The sequence below is a fragment of the Hemiscyllium ocellatum genome, chromosome 1 (genome assembly GCF_020745735.1).
Source record: "Hemiscyllium ocellatum isolate sHemOce1 chromosome 1, sHemOce1.pat.X.cur, whole genome shotgun sequence".
Taxonomy (NCBI): domain Eukaryota; kingdom Metazoa; phylum Chordata; class Chondrichthyes; order Orectolobiformes; family Hemiscylliidae; genus Hemiscyllium; species Hemiscyllium ocellatum.
In genome coordinates, this window is record NC_083401.1 from 135,612,607 (window position 1) to 135,632,851 (window position 20,245).

At 39.5% G+C, this 20,245-nt stretch overlaps 1 protein-coding gene across 2 annotated transcripts in view; it reads right to left on the reverse strand.

Moving 5' to 3' along the window:
* Positions 1–7,205: 7,205 nt before the first annotated feature.
* fras1 (Fraser extracellular matrix complex subunit 1) overlaps positions 7,206–20,245 on the reverse strand; it is a 439,192-nt gene continuing 426,152 nt past the window's right edge. For both annotated transcript variants that reach the window (XM_060826343.1, XM_060826334.1), the window contains 3 exons: positions 18,280–18,485; positions 17,300–17,446; positions 7,206–8,904 (listed from right to left, as the gene is read on the reverse strand). In XM_060826343.1, coding sequence (XP_060682326.1) covers positions 8,332–8,904; positions 17,300–17,446; positions 18,280–18,485 — 926 coding nt within the window. In that variant the 3' untranslated portion in view covers positions 7,206–8,331. The remainder of the gene's footprint in view (positions 8,905–17,299; positions 17,447–18,279; positions 18,486–20,245) is intronic.

Here is a 20,245-nt window from a genome sequence, read left to right on the forward strand (position 1 = left end):
GATAGCATGTGGCTTGAGGATAAACTTCAAGACAAGTGATATTCCAATTACTCCAGCAGCTCTTATCCTTCTAGGTGAATAAGGACTTAGATTTGAAAGTTGCTCTTGAATCAGCCAGGGTAAGTTGTTGCAGAGTTTGTAGAGGAGACATACTGCTGCCACAATACACCAGTGATGGAGGGACTCAATTTGTGGATGGTGTCAATCAAACAGGCCATTTTCCTGAACGGATTCAAGCTTCTGAGTTTTGTTAAAACTGCACTGATCCAGTCAAGTGGAAATTATTCCATCATACTCATGATTTGCAGTTTGGAAGTGATTGATGGGCTTTTGGGAGTAAGGAGTTGGGTTACTCATCATGAAGTACCCACTCTGTTCTTGTAATCTCAGTACTCATGTAAAATTTCAGTTAAGTATTTAATTAATGGGGACCCTAAGATGGTGATGGTCAGCTTTGATGAGAAAAATGTCAAAGATGATCAGTGCTTGCATTCATGCAGTGTGAATGTTACTTACTGCTTATCAATCCAACCCTGTTATATTGCTAAGATCTTGCTGATGTAGGCACAGACCTTTACCAACTGGGGAATCGCAAATGGAACTGAACGTTCCCCAATCATCAGCATTTGATTTTATAGTGGAGGGAATGTCATTAATGAAGAAAATAAAGCTGGCTGGGCCAATAAATGTTTCCTGAGAAACATGTGTGGCAAAGTCTTGTAGAATGGTTACAGCACACTTTGGCCTGTCAAACCTGTGCTGGGTCTCTGTAGGGATTTTCTGTTAGTGCCAGCCCTTCCATTTCTCCATAGCACAATAGTTATTTTCCCCCATGTGTTTATCAGATTCTTTTTTGATAGCCATGGTGGATCCCTCCTCAGGCTGTAAATTCCAGGTCCTAACCACTTGTGCATCAAGAAGTTTTCCTTCATGCTCCCTTTTTGATTCTTTTGTCAATCACATTAAATGTATGTCTTCTTGGTCTTGATTCTTCTGCCAGTGTGAACAGTTTCAATCTATCTACTTGTCTACCACAGGTCCTTGATTTTTAACCCTTCTATCGAATCTCCTCTCAACATTCTCTTTTCTAAAGAGAACATCACCAACTTCTCCAAACTTGATGTAAGTGACATCCCTCATCTGTGGAACTATTCCTATAAAGTTTTCTGCACCTTCTCTTCAGCTTTCACATTCTTTCAGATATGCCAGAATTAGACACCCTAACCTACCTGAGGTCAAATCAGCATTTTTATAAGGGTTCACTAACTTCCTATGTCATCACTTATAATGTCCAGATCCTGTAAATATTTCTTTTTTTGAAAAATTACTTTCTCAGTCTCTCCAAACACCTTCAATGATGCACGCACACACCCTGAGGTCTCAGTTCCTATATAATGGTTAAAAATGTTGCCTTTCATAATTCTTTCTATCAAAATGAATTACTTCACTGCATCATTTCATCTTTCCATTCCACCATATGCCCATGTCCACTTGAATTTATCACTTTCCTACTCGCATTTCACAAGTCATCTACAAATTGTGATCTGTACACCCAAATCTAGAGTCATTGATATACATCAAGAAAAGCAGTGGTCCAAGTACCAACCCTAGAGAACCACACTATTTTCCAGTCTGAAAAGCAATAATTCACTTAACTTCCTGTTCCTCAGTTAACTTTGTATCCATTCTGCCACTATCTCGGTGTCCCTTCTGTTCATCAGATATTGACTTTGTTGGTAAGGCACTCTATTACTTCATGAAAAACTCAAGAAAACTAACACCATTTCCCCTGAATAAACCTGTTTTCCTCTTCCTCAATTATTCACATTTTTGCAAGTGATGGATGTTGGCATCTAACAACTGTCCAAGAATCATCATATATGCTAGGTGTGATCAGGGAAGAAATTTTCCTCTTCTCTCCACGCCCAACATTATCCTGACTGATGGGTAAATGTCTACATTACATTAGGCCCCATGGCTAATATCATGGCTTGTTTTGGGGCACAGGTCTCCATCACTATGGCCAGAGTGTTGTCACAGCCACAATATTTGCTACATCCAGTGTACTCCATTATTTCTTGATATGAATTAAATTGGCTGAAGACTGGCATCTCTCATGATGGGTACCTTCTGAAAACGTAGAGATGGATCATTCATTTGCAGTTCTGGGGGATGGGTGAAAATGTTGTCACACTTGTTTTTCTTGGGTTGGCTTTTTCATTAAGATTTGTCATTTAATTGTCTGCTCCCATTCATGACTGGATGTAGCAGAACTGCAGTGCTCTGGCCTGATCTATTGTGGTGTGATGGCTGAGTTTGTCAAATTATGTACGATATAACTATCACTTGTATAAAAGTGTAGCATGCATTACATCTAAAATTGTTTTACTAATTTAAATCAATAATTACCATACCAATGTAAATAGGTGTTTCTGTAATCTGAAGGAATAATTGTGCATTGATCACCGGTCTTTAATTGGTAGACTACTTTAATTGGGAACTTGTGCATGGGATTTTGCACCTTAATTGACAAAATGAGTCCCTTGCTGATTGAGCTGAGAAACATTCATTGAGTTCCACAATTGCATAATATATTCAGATTCATGCCTTGTGGGTAAATGGAACTGTTATATTTTAGTGTAGTATTGCTAAGTATTTTTAAAATCCAACTTTAAAAATGAGTCGCATGTTTTGAAGAAAATTTGTTTCAGTTAAGGAGTTCTTGCAATTCCTGTGAAAGGTGGCATGCTATACTTTTAACCACCACAAATATAAAGACAAATTAATTCAGACTTAAGTATTTTTCTTTCAAATATATATTTTGAACAGGTTGTTAATTCTTCTTTTATAATATATTACTTTATCTTAGATGTAATCAGACACAAACCACAAAGGAACAGAAGCATGTCTGGCACTTAGTCCATAACCTGGGGACACTATTGTGTAAGCTCGACATGAACATCCCCAGCTAGTAATAGCATTGAACTTGTTCTATTGATGTCATTGTGCACCACATTTTAGTTAGCTAGCATTTGAACAAACTAATCCACACTGCCTATGTTTTGTACTCCATTTTACTTATGCATGCAGTCCACATTCACTCTTTTTCCAGTCTACCTTTTTAATATTAAAAACTTTTATCATTTGACTTGATGGACAAATAGAATCTCTCGCTCTCACTCTGATTGAAGCATTGCTTTTTAACTGCCATTGTAGAAATGGGGAGGGGTTGGTAAAGCAGACCTAGAATCATAATGATATCCGGACACCCATGCCCCAGCTGTTTTGATCAGTGGTTCCTGTGTTCACACAGTTGTGGTCCATTTGCTCATCTTCCCTGCTGTCTTTGCTCATCTACAGCCTACAAGAACTTTGAACCTGTTGAACAAGCATATGCTGGGACCTTGCAGGTCTATCTACCTCATTTGTAATCAAACCTTCTGACCTCACAGGAAGGATGGGACCAATCGGGGATGAAAATGGAAATCTATACATGGAAGAAAAGAATATGATTTGAGGTACTACATGAGTGTTTTGAATCTGTCTTTACCAAGTAAGATGTTGCTGAAATTATCATAGCAGAAGAGGTGAGAGCTGAAACTCTGGATGGGCTAAAGATCGAGAAGGAAGAGGATTTGAAAGGTTGGCTGTACTTTTTAGTTTGAAATTCACCAGGTATGGATGGGATGCACCATCAGCTATTATGGAAAGGAAGGAATTTAGGAAGCCCCTGGCTAGGATTGGAGAATTACAAACACCCCTCATCAAACTACAGATTAGTTAGTTTAATCTCAGTGCTGGATATAGTTTTAGAAATAATAGACCAGAATAAATTGTCACTTAGATGCATGTGGATTGATTGCAGAAAGCCAACATTGATTTGTCAAAGGCATATCTTTTGATTGAGGAGAAATTCAATTTGAAGAATGTTAACTGGCTGGATGTAAAACTCCATCCCTCAATAAGAAGCAATTCCACCATTAAAGTTAGCAGCTATCTGAGTGGAGGACAGTGTGCCTTTATTAACATTAGTGGGGCCTTGGTTTACACTTCCACTATCGGTACTCGCCAAAATCAAAACACCAGAAAAAAATTGGAACAGGAGTAGGCCCCTTCAGCCTGCTGTGCATTCAGTAGGAATCATGGCTGATCTTGTTACGTCTTGGGGTAAACCCTCTTGCTTAATTTTAAAACCAGCAACACAGTAAAGATTTATCTCGTGCAGTAATCTGTAAATATACAAATGGCCAAGAACTATTTAAGGTAAAAACTAACAAATTTATTTCTTAAAGTATAACAGAGAATAATTAACTAATTACTTTTTACAAATCCTTACTCTAAGCTATCTTTTACCTTCCCTTCTACGATACTAGTCTGTTCTGTAAATCATAATCGGGAGTGTTATCAAAGTCTTATCTCAAAACCAGGCAGCTTTCATTCTTCTCAGTATTTTGGTGGTCTTTTCTTCTTGGGGATCCTTCACAGGTTACTGATTGATAAAGGTACCTTTTTTAAGAGAGCTATTTTCTGTGCAGATGTCATTGGCTTGGTAGTTCTCTTTTTTTGGGTATAATTTAAACTCATTGGCGTAATTTGAATGTGTTTTGTCATTTCCAGGCAACCAGCTAATCAAGTTCTTTCACCTAAAAGAGAACTCCTTATCCACACTTGCTTGTTCTCACCTATTATACATCTGTGCAGATATATTACCGCTGATATCATGACTCCACTGGAGATGCAGTAAGGGAATAGGAAAATTTCTAGAACTGTTATATGGGATATTTTGTATAAAATAAAGGTTACAATTTAGAGCAGAAGAAATTGAAAGCACATATGCACAGATCATTTGAAGGTTGCAGGGTAGGTTGGTAGAATTGATAATATATATGGGATCCTGAACTCCATAAATACAGGCATAACTACAAGTGCAAGGAACCAGTGTTAAGCCTGCATACAAAAACATTGATTCAGTTTCAACTGGCACAATGTTCATTTTTGGGCATGATACTTTCGAAAGGATGTGAAGATATTAAAGAAGGTGCATAAAAGGAGACTTGATACCTCAATTAAAAACACAAGGAACAGAATAGACCAGGAAATACTGTTCCTATTGGTGGAAGGACTGAAAATGAAGGTGATAAACAACAACATTGGGAAAATCTTTCATGCAGTGTATGTTTCAGGTCTGGAAAGTATTACATCCATTGGTAGCAACTATTGTTATACATCAGTGTAAGGGAGGCAGATTGAGTTGCAATAGATTTGAAATAGAGGGCTGGGCCATTACCAAGGCAGGGCAGAGGGTGGAATGGAATTAGGGTAAATTTCTCTTGTCAAGATTTAGCAAAGACACAATGGACTGAATAGCTTCTAATGTAAAGTCACCATACTCCCAGAGGAGCATAGAGCTGCTTTGTTATCAGAGAGAAATGACTGGTGGTGGTTTAACCTGAGGGTCACTATGCCTCAGGCAAGGGACAAGCCTCAGTCAGAATGGGAACTGAACTTGTGTTTTTAGCTTCTTTGCTCACCAGGGACCCAAGTTCGATTGCAGTGGCAGGTGACTGTCTGTCTGTGTTTGCACATCCTCTGTGTGGGCTCACCCCAGGTGCTCTGGTTTCCTACCACAATCCAAAGATGTGCAAGTCAGGTGAATTGGCGATGTTAAATTGGCCAAAATGTTCAGGGAGGTGTAGGTTAGGTGCATTAGTCAGGGGAAATGTAGGGGAATGGGTCTTGGTGGGTTACTCTTTGGAGGAATGGTGTGGACTTGTTGGACCAAATGGCCTGTATCCATGCTGTAGGGGATCTGTGATTCTATATTTGCTTCCTCCATCCTCGATTATCTTATAGTAATGGGCAGAGAGCAACCTGATGTAAGATCCACTTAATAAACTAGCTGCAAGGAGGAATAAACAGATGGCTTGGAACAACTTCCCCTTTGGGGAAGTGCCTGCTTCTCTTTCATAGCTCGCATGACCGTTTGTGGAAGGCTGCCAATATACTTGATGGCACAACAGTTCGAATATCAAAATGTTGTCTAGGCTTTTTTAGATTTTTTTTTCTCTAAAATCCCACAAAGTTGGGTAACATTTCCTATTACATGAAATTAAGGGACATATTTTTGCAATGTTCAATTTCTACACTCAGTAAAACCACACTGAACAACTGGAGGAACCTGTCATCATTTTAGAGTCTTTTATCCAAGTTACTTTTTTTATTAAACTTCCATAAAATCTTTAAAATATTTTCCAGTGTGATAGGCAAGGTTTCCATTTGAAGACTACCCTCCTGCTCGGCTTTAAGGAAAAATCACTTCAATTTCTAGAAAATATAGGACTCTCTCTCTTAGTTATGGTGCTTATCAAATTCTGTTCATTTCTAAGCTTTTTAAAATAATATTGTGGATATTTTTCCAGTATTTGCATTAACACAAACAGAAACTGTAATAAATTTACCCCATTCCATTGTCCCAGGAGGGAGCCATTGTCAGATCAGAGAGCCAATGTTAGTGTTGCTTCCCTATCAATAAATATTATGTTCCTTTTGAGTATGACTACCTACTGTGTGGGATTAGTGGATTTACATTTCCATTTTGACATTTTAATGGCACAGAGTAGAAAATTTTACCAATAATTAATTCAGATTGACAGTTGTTATCACTGCAGTACTGTCTGCAAAGACATGCTGAAAATATAACATTTGTGAATCTTTCATGTAGTGATTTAAGGAATATTCTATAGCACTGCTACCTATTATGACATTCATCTTTAATGCAACTTCTGAACAAATGTAGTTATATTTTGAAATCATTTGTATTTTGGTTAATTTTAACTTTCACCAACAGATGAAAGATCCTCTGCCTTTGAGACATCCTCCATGTTTCCACGTCACCCATTTTAAACTAATAAAAAGGCTATTTGTGGGGTGCAGAGCAACAGCTGATCCTCAACATTAGATTAGTATCTGATGGCAAAAGTAAAACTTTGTTTTCATCATTGCAGTGATTTCATGTCTTTTTTTAAAACTAGCCTCTGCCTGTCATGCAAAGAAACCTGCATTCACGTAGCCCCTTTCAAAGCCCTTCAGCATCAAGATGATATTTTAAATTTGTTCCCTACTGATATATAAATTTTAGTTAAAATGCTCTGATTAAAATGTAAAAGGGAGAAGAACTATAACAATAAAGACAGGATTCAGTGACATTAAATAGAATGTTCTTTATTAGTTGAAACAGTGTGATGTGTCATGTAGTAGTCAGTTTTCTCATCACCAATGCAATGATAAACCTTGAACACTACAACTCACTCAGTTAACAAGGTGGATAAGTGCTCACTGAGTGGGCTGATCCTTACTAAAAGAAATGGGACAGCAATTTGTTATTCACAGGTATATAATAGTTTAATTGAAGATAGTGATGTGCTAATGGCTTCCACCAGCAACATTGCTGGGATCCTCATGTGAATACAGTACAGTAATAATGCAATCCAAATATGGTTTGTTTCGCAGTTCCATTAAGCAGTTAAACATAAACCCTGAAGTTTGACTGTACTACTCCATACAGAGGATACAAAACCCAACAATAGATAACATAGTACATAAAATAGTATTTGTTCAAAATAAAACACAAACTTTGATTACACTGGGGATGCTGAAGTCTAAATATTTAAACAATACCTTTCAGTCTGTTCAATTTACCACGAGTATAAAAAATGATAGTTGAAAACAATTTTTTTTCAAGTTTTAACAAAGCCGATGAAAATCATCTTGCGTGTTTCTGAATGATTGGTTATAAGCCTGGATGAACTTTGCCTCTAAACTGGAATTGCACTTAAAGGATATTTACACACCACATCCAGTTAAAAACAAAACTTTTTCATGAACACAAATGCATGGCTGGAAACAAAGCAGTATAACAAGAGTGAAATTTTAAGTGGTTTGATCATTTTCAGGTATTTTTAGACAATTCAGATTATCGTCTTGCCCAGCTATGAAAAAAGAAACTTTCAATATTTAAAAAACATGCACAATCCTTGAGCTACCATCAGAAAAGTATTGAGATTATGAGCAGACAAAAAAGAATTTCCCAAAGGCATCTAATTTTCAAAAGAGTTCAAGAATAGATATGCACCGGTTTAATGAGTACTGTGTTAATGTGGTACGTGTGTATACAGAATGAGGTAGCTCAATTGCAAAAGAATCACACACACAATCATGACCACTCAGACCATATTCCCTTTGTTTACAATATTTTTGTTTCAAGGTTGTTCTCTTTCTTCCCCCATGTCCCACCACAAAAGAATGACATATTTTGTAATAAAATGTCAATCATCAAACCTCTGTACCATCTTGCAAATTATTCTGAAGCTTAACGTTGAGGTTTACCTGTTTAACCTTGACACCCTTTACCCGAATGATATCATTTTTATTTAATATGTTGATATTCTTCTCTGTGCAGTGCTTGCCATTTAAGTTCTTTTCCAATCTATTCAGTGCTTTGTTGCAAATTTCAACTTTTGTGTTCAGTGGATATTCCTCTGGAATCTCCTTAGGTAATTTCTTATGTTTACATTTTCTTGCTAAAAAACAAGCAGTAATGAGAAACAGAAGTAGCAGCATGACAGCAGCGACAGCACCTCCGATTGATGCCTCTTTGTGTGAGGTCAATGCCACAGCCTCAGACTCCAACCTCAAGTTCTTCATGTTTGTGCCATTCTTGACCTGATCATTCTCATTGTCATAAATCAAAGAGTCATCAAGTGTTAACTTGCCATTCTTGTCCACCAGGTCTCGCCTTTGGCGTGAAAATCGATAATTAAGTGAACGTTGAACCCGTGGTCCAGAAAGGGATTCTGGACCAATAATGTAAATGACTTGCAAATACCACTGATGGCCAGCTTCAACCTAAAAGAAATAAAGTCATATACTAATAGAAAACACATAATCAAGACCTAACTAAGACCTGGCAATGTCAATCTTTTATCAAGTGAGACTCTAACCATACCCATTAGATATTCAATGACATTGCCATTGTTGATTCCCATTCCATCAACACTGAGAATTACCATTGAGACTTATCTGTACCCCTGTATAAATACAGTGCTACAACAGCAGGAATACTGCAGGAAGTATCTCACTTCATGACTTCCCAAAGCATATGTATTATCTGGAGGGCACAAATTAGAGTAAACCCCACTTGTCTGTATGAGTGCAACAACACTCAAAGAAGCTTGACACAATTCAGAATAAGACAGTTTTGTTTTACAAACATCGGAATTAGGAGCAGGAATAACATTTGACATAAGCTTGCTTTGCCACTAGGTAATGTCATAGTTGATCTGATTGTGGCCTCTAATTAGTGTCTACTTCGAAACCCATCGATTTGTTTGCCATTTAAGAATTTATTTAACTCAACCTTAAACATATTCAATAACTTTGTCTCCTCTGCTTTCTAGGGAAGTCTATTCCAGAAACTAAAGACCATTAGAGTAAAATAGAATCACATCTCCATCTTACATAGGAGACTCATTATTTTCAAAGTGTCGCCTAGTTCTAGTTCCTACCACAGGAAAAGCATCCACCCTGTGAATCCCCTAACTAGGATTACATCTATTTCAATAGGATCATCTCTCATTCTCTTTTTTTCCCTTTTGTTCCTTTATGGGATGTTGGTGTCAGTGGCAAGACACCCTATTGCTCTTGAATGGATTGGTTTGCTAGGGCATTTCATAAGGCTGTTAGAAGTCAACCTTCTTCCTGCTGGTCTGGAGTCATATGGAGATCAAAGCAAGTTAGGATGGCTGATTTCATTCGCTAAAGGGCATTATAGTATTCAATGATGGTTTTATTGGACCGAAGGGTTTGTACAACTCAATGACTCTTATCATTAAGACTAGCTTTCAATGCCACATAGTTTAATTAAATTTAGACTGCACCCATTGTCATGATGGTATTTGGAACTGTGAAATTAATACTATGGTACTGTCTGGATCTATGGCTACATCTTCAGGAACGGAGCCGAGCGGAGAGCAGTCTGGGAAAGTAATTGGTATATAAACTTACCCCGTGGACTTGGGGGTCTTTACTTTGGGAGAGGGGCTGGGTGGAGAGCATTCTGGGTAGGTGGGTGATTCTGTTGCTGAATCTGAATGGGAAACTGAAAGGTGATGTCACAGAGGGCTGTGATTATTGGCTAACAAGGGCCTGCTAAATTGGAATCTGTGCTAAATTGAATCTTGCTAATTTATTCATTGCAACTTGTATAAGCAGAGATACAAAAACAGTTAAAATAAACACAAATTCAAAACTAATTCAATAAAATAAGAATGGAGGGTCAGATAATGTGTTATTTCTGTGTGATGTGGGAGCTGGTGGATGTTACTATGGTTCCCAGTGATCATGTCTGCAATACATGTTTGTTGCTGGAAGAACTGTGGCTCAGAGTTGAGGAGTTAGAGTCTAAGCTTCAAACATTGCGACACATCAGGGATGGGGAGAGTTACATGGATGCTGTGTTTCAGGAGACAATCACATCCATTAGAATAATTAACAAATTTGGCAAGTGGTCATGAACAACAGATTGTGGCTGTGAGTGAAACGGTCAAGGGATTCAATGGCTCAGCCCTTACCCTTGTCCAACAGGTTCAAGAATATTGCTCCCTATGTGGATGGAGATGGAGATCGCAGGGAGGATGAGCCGACTGACCATAGCACCATGGGATAGGGAGCCGTTCAAGTGGGTAGAGATTGTTGTAATTGGGTCAGTATAGTTAGGGGCATAGACACTGTTCACTGTGACCAGGATCAAGAGTCTTGAAGGTTGTGCTGCCTGCCTGGTGCTTGGGTTTGGGATATCTCTTCTGGGCTGCAGAGGAACTTGGAGTGGGAGGATAAACATGCAATGGTACCAAAGACAGAGATAAAACTAGGGCAGAATTTCTGCTAAGGAAGTATAAACAGTTAGAAGCTAAATTAAAAAGCAGAACAAAAAAGGTAATAATCTTTGGATTACTACCTGAGCCATGAGCTAATTGGCACAGGGTCAATAAAATTAAGTAGATAAATGTGCGGCTCAAAGATGGTGTGGGAGAAATGGATTCAAATCCATGTGACACTGGCACCAGTACTGGAGAAGAAGGGATCTGTTCCAATGGGATGCTCCTCATGTCAACTGTTCTTGGATCTGAGTCCTAGAGAATTGCATAATTAGGGCTGGAGACAGGGCTTTAAACTAAATGGGGCGGGGGTTCAGTTATAGGGGAATTTAGAAAACTCGAATTAAAAGGTAAGAGTGCAGAACTTGGGAGAGGTTATTAAAATCTCCAGCACAGACACAAATAGGACAGAGTATCTGGAAAGCTTTAGCAATCAAACTTCAAGCTCACTGGACAAATGAATGATATTGAGAAGAGGGACAATCAATACAGGACTCCAGGTGCTATGTCTTAATGCATATAAGGAATAGGATAAATTAGCTTGGTATGACGAGGTGGGCATTATGGAGATGTGGCTGCAAGAGGATCTGGATTGGAAATATTCAAGGATATAGATCCTATCAAAAAGATAGGCAGGTGGGCAGAGGGGGAGGGGTTGCTCTATTAGCAAGAAATAAATTAAATCAGATGGTGTAGAATCTGTGTGAGTTGAACTAAGGAACCACAAAGGTAATAAAACCATAATTGGAGTTATGGATGTGCCTCCAAACAGGAGCTGGGGTGCAAGTTACACCAAGAGATAAAAAAGATGGGTAGGAAAGACAAAGTTACAGTGATCATGGAGGATTTCAATATGCAGGTGGACTGGGAATATCAGGTTGGTAGTGGTTTGTGGAATGTCTACAAGATGGCTTTTTGCAGCAGCTTGTGATGGAGGCCACCAGGGAACAGGCAATTCTGGAGTTAGTGTTGTGCAACTTGATAAGGGAGCTTATGGTGAATGAACTCTTACGATGCAGTGATCATAACATGATCAAATTTACTTTGCAGTTTGAGAGAGAGAGAAGACAGAACCAGAGGTAACAATATTTCAGCTGAATAAAGGCAACTACAGAGGCATGAGGGAGGAGCTGGAGAGAATTGACTGGGTGAAGAGCTGAGCAGAAAAGACAGTGGAACGCCAATGGCAGGACATTCTGGGAGTAAGAGCTGAAAATGTGTTGCTGGAAAAGCGCAGCAGGTCAGGCAGCATCCAAGGAACAGGAAATTCGATGTTTTGGACATAAGAAGGGCTTTTCCAGCAACACATTTTCAGCTCTGATCTCCAGCATCTGCAGACCTCACTTTCTCCTTTCTGGGAGTAACTCAGGAGACACAGCAGACATTCACCCTGAGGAAAACATAGCATGGTATAGAGAGGATGAGGCAACCATGGCTGACTAGGCAAGTCAATGACAGTATAAAAGCAAAAGAGAAGGCATATAAAGTAGTGAACCAGAGAATTGGGAAGCTTACGAAGACCAACTGAGAGCAACACAAATGAAATAAGGATGGAGAAGATTAAATATGAGGCTAAGCTAGTAAAGGAAGATAGGATTTCTTTAAATATATAATGGGTAAAAGAGAGGTGACAGTGGACATTGGGCCACTGGAAAATGATGCAGGAGAGATAGTAGCAGAGAACAAGGAAATGACCGAGGAACTGAATAATTACTTCATCTCAGTCTTCACAGTGGAAGACACAAGTAATTTCCCAAAAAAATTGAGAGTGTGAGGGGGCAGAGCTTAGTTTTGTGGCCACCACCAAGGAGAAAGTGCAAGAAAAACTGAATGGCTGAAGATGGATAAATCACCTGGACTAGATGGAATACATCCCAAAATTCTAAGGGAGAGAGCTGAAGAGATGGTGGAGACGTTAGTGGTAATCTTTCAGGAGTCACTAGAATCAAGGAGGGTCCCAGAGCACTGGAAAATCATTAACGTGACACCTCTGTTTAAAAAGGGCATAAGACAGAAGATGGACATTACAGACCAATTAGCCTAACCTCAGTCATGAGTCCTGGACTCCATCGTGAAAGATGAGATTTCTGTATAGTTGGAAGTATATGGTAAAAAGGGCATAGTCAGCATGGTTTCATCATGGTCATGCCTGACAAATCTGCTAGAATTCTTTGAGGAAGTGGCAGATGGAGTACAATGTGGGAAAGTGTGAGGTCATGCACTTTGATAGGAAGAATAGAGACTATTTTTAAATGGTGAAAAATTTCAGAAATCTGAAGAGCGAAGAGACTTGGGAGTTCTAGTTCAGAATTCTCTCAAGGTAAACTTGCAGGTTGAGTCAGTAGTTAGGAAGGCAAATACAATGATGGCATTTATTTTGACAGAACTTGAATACAAAAGCAGGGATGTACTTCTGAGGGTGTAAAAGGCTCTGGTCAGGAGAAGGAATTGCCGATGCTGGAGATCAGAGTCGAAACATGTAGTGTTGGAAAAGCACGGCCGGTCAGGCAGCATCCAATGAGCAGGAGAGTCAACATTTCGAGCATAAGGAATCATTCATCAGGAATGAAGAACTTATGCTCAAAACGTCAACTCTCATCCTCCTCGGATGCTGCTTGACCAGCTGTGTTTTTCCAGCACCACACTTTTCGAGAAGATTCCGGTCAGGCCACATTTGGACTTGTGTGTGCAGTTTTGCGTCACATATCTCAGGAAGGGTGTACTGGCCTTGGACTGTGTTCAGAGCAGATTCACAAAAATAGTCCCAGGAATGATGAACAGCTTAATATATGAGGACCGTTCGAGGACTCTGGGTCTATACTCAATGAGGTTTAGAAGGATGGAGGAACTGGGGGGTAATCTAATTGAAGCTTAGAGTGGATGTGAGGAAGCTGTTTCCATTGCTGAGAGAGACTAAGACCCAAGGGCACAGCCCTAGAGTAAAGGGAAGACCTTTTAAAAAGAGATAAGGAGGAATGTCTTCAGCCAGAGAGTGGTGAATCTATGGAATTCACTGCCACAGAAGGCTGTGAAGGTCAGGTCATTGAGTATATTTAAGACAGAGATACGTAAGTTCTTGACTGTCAAGGGGATCCAGGGATACGGGGAGAAAACAGGAGAATTGGATTGAGAAACTTATCAGCCATGGTTGAATGGCGGAGTAGACTCGATGGGCTGAATGGTCTAATTTTTGTTCCTATATCTTATGGTCTAAACCATACTCCTAACAGATGGAGGCTTGATCAACACTCCACCACAATTGTATAATGACAGCAGATTTTATAATCCTCAAAAAATACTATAACAACTTGCCAGGAGTTCTTTGGCTGCAATTTTTGCAAATGTGAACTCTCTAAAGTTGAGAGAGTAAGAAAAGAAGATTTATTTTAAGCATTTAAATGCATAGACATTGATAAAGTAGATGCAGAATGGATGTTTTCTCATGTAGGGCAATCCAGAGCAAATGATCATAGTTTTTGGAAAAGGAGTAACAGATTTAAAACAGAGATCAATAGAAATCATTTCTCTCACTGGGCGATTCACTTCCAGAATGCAGTGGATGCTGGCATATTGAGTGAACTTAAGGAGGAGAGTTTTGATTAGTTGGATTGATGCATTGAAAGGTTATGGAGAGTGGGCAGAAAAGTGGAGTTGAGGCCAAGCTGAGATCAGCTGTTATTGTACTAAACAGCAGAACAGGCTCAAGGGGCTGAATTGCCTATCCTGTGCCTCGCTCTTATGTCCTGTTCTCACAAGGTCCAAGGTTCCAGCAATATAGAATAAATTAACTAGAGCCACGTCAAGGACAACATAACGTTGGTTAAGAGATGATTAAGTATTTCACCTAAAAAACGATGAATTATATCAAGGTGGATTCAACATTTTCTCTCAATTTCACAAACTGTATTTCTCACCAAGATAAAATGGTTGAGTAAATTTGGCAGAATGAGTTTGGAAGTTAAGCGATTAATCTGAGAAGTAATATGTAAACATCAGGCTCGGCACACTAGCTTAGTGGTTAGCACTGCTGCCTCATGGCGCCAGTGACCAGGGTTTGATTCCAACTTCAGGCGACTGTCTGTGTTTGTACACACTCCCTATATCTGAGTGGATTTCCTCCGGATGCTCTGATCTCTTTTCACAGTCTGCAGTGGCACGGTGGCTCAGTGTTTAGCACTGCTGCCTCACAGCGCCAGGGACCTGGGTTCGATTCCCACCTCAGGTGACTGTCTATGGAGGTTGCACATTCTTCTCACGTCTACGTGGGTTTCCTCCGGGTGCTCCGGTTTTGTCCCACAGTCCAAAGATGTGCAGGTCAGGTGAATTGGCCATGGTAAATTCCCCATAGTGTTAAGTGTATATTAGTCAGGAGTAAATATAGCATAGGGGAATGGATCTGGGTGGGTAACTCTTTGGAAGGTTAGTGTGGACCTGGTGGGCTGAAGGGCCTATTTCCATACTGTAGGGAATCTAAAGTCCAAAGATGTACAGGAATGTGGATTGGCCAGGCTAAATTGCCCACTGTGACCCAGGATTAGCCATGGGAAATGTGGGTTACGGGGATGCTCTTCGAAGGGTTGGTGTGGATTTGATGGGCCAAATGGCCTTCCACACTGTAGATTCTGGGTTCAGGCTCTTGGTGCTTTCCTTTCTATGTGAATTCACAATGTCAGATTGATTATAAATGTTCCAACGCTCCATTGGTGTTAAGCCTTATCAATGCATGTATAGTAGATGCTCCCTAACTTGATGTCAACTGCAGTTCTCCAGTATTAAGTTGTCCAGTTAACTGACAAATAATCTGATATGAAGAACAGTGGCTGAGGGAGTGGTCCCCAATAGTCATTTATCATCAATAACGAGTGAGCTGGGGGGGGGGTTGCTACTTCTGAACTGAAAAGGCTGAGAGAATATTTCCCCTCAGTTAAGAAACTGAATCTAGGGAACACTATTTAAAAAACAAAAGAGCTCCCATTTAGGGTGAAGATGAGGAGAAATCTTTCTCTGAGAGTCATGAATCTGTGAAACTCTATTCACCAGAGCACAGGGCTGGTAGGGTACACACTTCGGTTGTGGTCGACAGGTTCTTGACTAACAAAAGAATTGAATAGTATTGGAGGGTGGAAGTGGGAGTAGGCAGGAAAAAATAGTTCAGGCCACTATCAGATCAATTGGAATATTTTCAAATGGCAGAACAGACACCAGCGGTCAAAGGGTTTTTCTCCTGCTCCGATTGGGTATTTGTCAAAATTCAAACAATAAATCTCATATGGTCTCTTTAAGCCATAATCCTTAATATTTAATGGTTGAGTTCTGTACTGAACTGGTCTTTGTCTGTCTTTCATTTATGCCTGAAATTTAACAGAATCTTGGCACAATTTGTGCCTCATAATGTACTCAGTACTGCAATCAGTGGAGAGTAGACTAGACAGGACATTCTCTGCTGCAGCCACTTAAATATTAACAGAAGCAGAGAATATGTATGTTACTTAGTGTAGTGTGACATTTTAAACTCTACTATGGGCAGAATCTTGTCTCCTTTCAGGACAACCACAAGATAAGACGATTTCCATCTATCCTGCTCTCCAGTGAAAAGGCTGCCTTTAAGACTGCTAATTAAAGATGGCAGCTTCAGGTCCTTTCAGCCAGCCTATTACCATGACAAGATGGCAGTCCTAACAGCTGAACTGAATGTAGGGACTGTCAGAAGGAAACAAAATGATGCCTCCATCTCGTGGTGCCCTCTGAGGTCCTCTCAATCTTTTTAAGAAGCTGTACCCGCAGCTGCCAAGCCTCTCTTGTGGAGAGGAAATCAATCCATAGAGCAGCCTGCAGCCACACCTGTAACCCACTGGTTTCTGCTGTGCTTGTTGGGAGTAAGTATAGGAGGCCTTAGAGACACCCTGGGCAGCTGCCTGCTGCTGCCGCTGGTTTCTGAGAGCAGGGAGCGGGGTGGGAACACTAGCCATTGCTAGTGATGACCAGACTCTGGCAAGATCACTTGGAGAGGGGGATGTGTCAAGCCACAGACCCAACAACTTACTTCTCCCACCTTACCTTGGAGCTCTGCTGTGTAGGATCAGGAAGTTTCCATCCTGATTGCACACATCACTGCTGTGTATTGTTAAAGGTTTTAATGCTGATGTGCATCTTGGCGCAGATTGTAAAATGTACTTCTTAATTAAAAATAAATATCCAATCCAAGTCATTGCTTGCTTTCATTTGAATTGTTTTCAGGCTAAATACTGCAAAAAGGGACAATCTCAGGGATGTTCCATATGAAACAAATTGGACAGCCATGTTTATGCAACAGGAAAGTGCCAATGTAATGCCCCTAATAATGTAAATTAAACAAGCAGACAGACCTTGTATAAAGCATCAACCTTCATAGTGAAACCATCCACTCCGGGCACATCCCTCATTGTGTGAAACTCTGGTGCATCAGATGCAAACTGAGCATCGAAGGGTACATCATGAAAATATTGGTCAGTTACTTCTGGTTGGTTGCGATCCTTTAAAAAGAGCAAAGAAAACTTAATATTCAACCAAGTCTAACATTTCCGAAGCACTCTATATTAGGCAAGCACTGCCTGTTATAAGACTGAATAATCATTACCCAGTCATTGGTAATCAGGATGAATCTTATAACAGAATTGCACAAGTTAGAGTTCAAAACTGGGTTGCACATCAAAGCTATTTAAGAGCCAGTTTATAATACGCAGATAGCATTGGAAATACAAAACAAACTGACAGACAGAATAGAAGGCTAGGATAGGATTAGAGTCTTATTACAAACTTACTGGAAAGATAGTCCTCTTTGCCTGTGGAACCAATATTCTGGGTCTATAGAGAACTTAATAAATAACTATAGATGCTGTGAATCAGAAACAAAAGCAGAAATGGCTGGAAAAACTCAGCAGGTCTGGCAGCATCTGTGGAGAGGAATCAGACTTAACTTTTCGGGTCAAATGACCCTTTCTCAGAACGTAAATAGACCTCAGAGACAGTTGAAAGTTTATGTAATTTCCATTTCACACAGAGTGACTGAAATGCTTTCAGTGTTTTGAAGTCCAAGATGAGGTGGTCTTCGATTTCCACCTGCATGTCTATCATGAGGCCAGTGGAGTATCCAGGTCAGATTCCCATATTCAAAGGCACCTCAGAGGGCAAGCCTAATTAACCTGTTTATTGTCTTCAATACTATAGATGGTAAAACATCCAGCTGATTATTTGAATGTACATTTTGGTTGGCTAACTTCATGATATAAAGGTTGTTATATATTAAAGTTTAAAAATGGGAGAGGTTGTCTCCACAAAATTTTGAAAAGCTATGTTGTAAACATACCAAAAGGAGGAATCTATGTTTCAAGTGTTTGTTGGGTTGAATGCAGCCATATTGTGGACCCTCGTTATAAATAGTTCCAGTTGGATCAAAGAAAGGGACATAACCATCTTTTCCAGTGCAGAGATACACCTTCTCTAGCTGTAGCCTGTAAGCAGAGTTGAGGTTTTGTTCAGGATTCCAAAGCACACGTCCATAGAGTTTCTGACCTATTAAAATGAGAACATAAGTGAATCAGTGTCTCCTGGGCAACATTCCATCATGTGGTTACAACACATGTCTACAGTAATTGACCATGTCTTGTTATATATAAACACACTCTGAGATTACTATATGTTCATATCTCTTCAGGATAGAAATGATTTGATAATACGTACTGCTCCCTGGAAAATAATTACTTATTCTAATTATCCTTCTGCTTGTTTTACTTGTCAGATGCAAAGTTAAAGAGAACAATCTGAAAGTGGGCTAAACAGGAATTGTTTATTTTTTAACCATAGTGCCAAGACAGACTAAAGCAAAGAGCTTTAATTATGGGTACTGCTGTGTAATCTTATACAGAACTTTTAAATAATATGGTACAGAGCAGTTCCTTAAATTCTGCCATGTTAAGAGTCAGAAAAAGAAAAAATAATGAAAGACTGCAGTGAATTGAATGATGTCTAAATATAAAACATGTTCATTTGTTTATTTGTAGTTGAGGAAGTATCTCAAAGTCTTCCAGCTTTCCTTTGGAGTCTAAAGAAAAGATATAGAGTGTTACAAACAGCTCACAGTTGAACTGCTAAGGCAAAAAAAAATTAACAGGCAGGACTGCTGGTTCCTTTAAGTTATGGGAAGCTTGTGAATTCTCTGCTGGTCCACTGGATGGAAAGTCATACAAGGTATTACTTCCAAAGAAAGAACAGTTGCTGACTGATCAGAACTAAATCATACAACTTGCTGTTGGGCAGTGGTGGCAGCTGTAAATTAGTCAATAGTTCTGATAATCCAGTTGCCCCAGGGGAGAGAGAAAAATATGGAACCGAGAACCTCAAATTGGACAAATTTTGGAAAAGCAGGGAAAAAAATTTCAATTACTGCTTCATAACTTTTATAAAAAATGAAAACTGCTGGGAATGGCAATATGTAAATACATCTCACTCCATATTACCATGTAAGTGAGACACTAACTTTAAATCTGTAAAATTTACTATTAGGTCTATAAAACCAGATATTATAGACAAAACCCTTTTGCTCTGGTACAAGATTCCAGACCTACCACAAAGCTCTCCAAGAATGACATGTTCCTTGACTGGGTAACATAACTAGGTAATATGCAATAATCAGTAAGCTCCCTTAGGACTGCCTCATATGGTCAATGTAATCTTCTTTGATTTTGGAAGCGTACTGATTAGAACATTCCATACTGATTTTGTTAAGTATATTTGTGCATTCTTAACCAAAGAGGGAAGGAGTAGGTGAACAGTAGCTGCAGCATATTTATAGATTTCCAGTAGTTAGAGGAATAGCAATTCTTTCACGGGAGACAGGAAGCAACAGTCACCGCTGTGATGCTGACCTTCAGTGCAACGGAACTTCAAACAAATGGTCCTCAACACTTAACATTCTGTGGAAGTTCACTGAAATCCACGAGTTGGTTTGGTCCATTCCTCTTTTGTTAATACTTTTTGGGTGATGCGTTAAGAAATGAGGGAGGCTTTAAGCCCTCTTACCTGGCATTTCCAGGGCAATAGGACCATGATATAGTTTGGTACCATTTCCTACTTTGTTCTGCAAAACGTGGATAATGGCATACAACAAAGGATTGACCATTGTTTGGCCCCTCATTATGGAGTGTTTTTTTTCAAATTTTCAAGGACTTTTGATGGAAGTAGGACTTCGATTACCAGGTTAAATGAATACCGTGCAGAACAGATTGCATGCACAATTAGTACAATCTCAGCAGTTTCCCAGTCACAAAAGGATC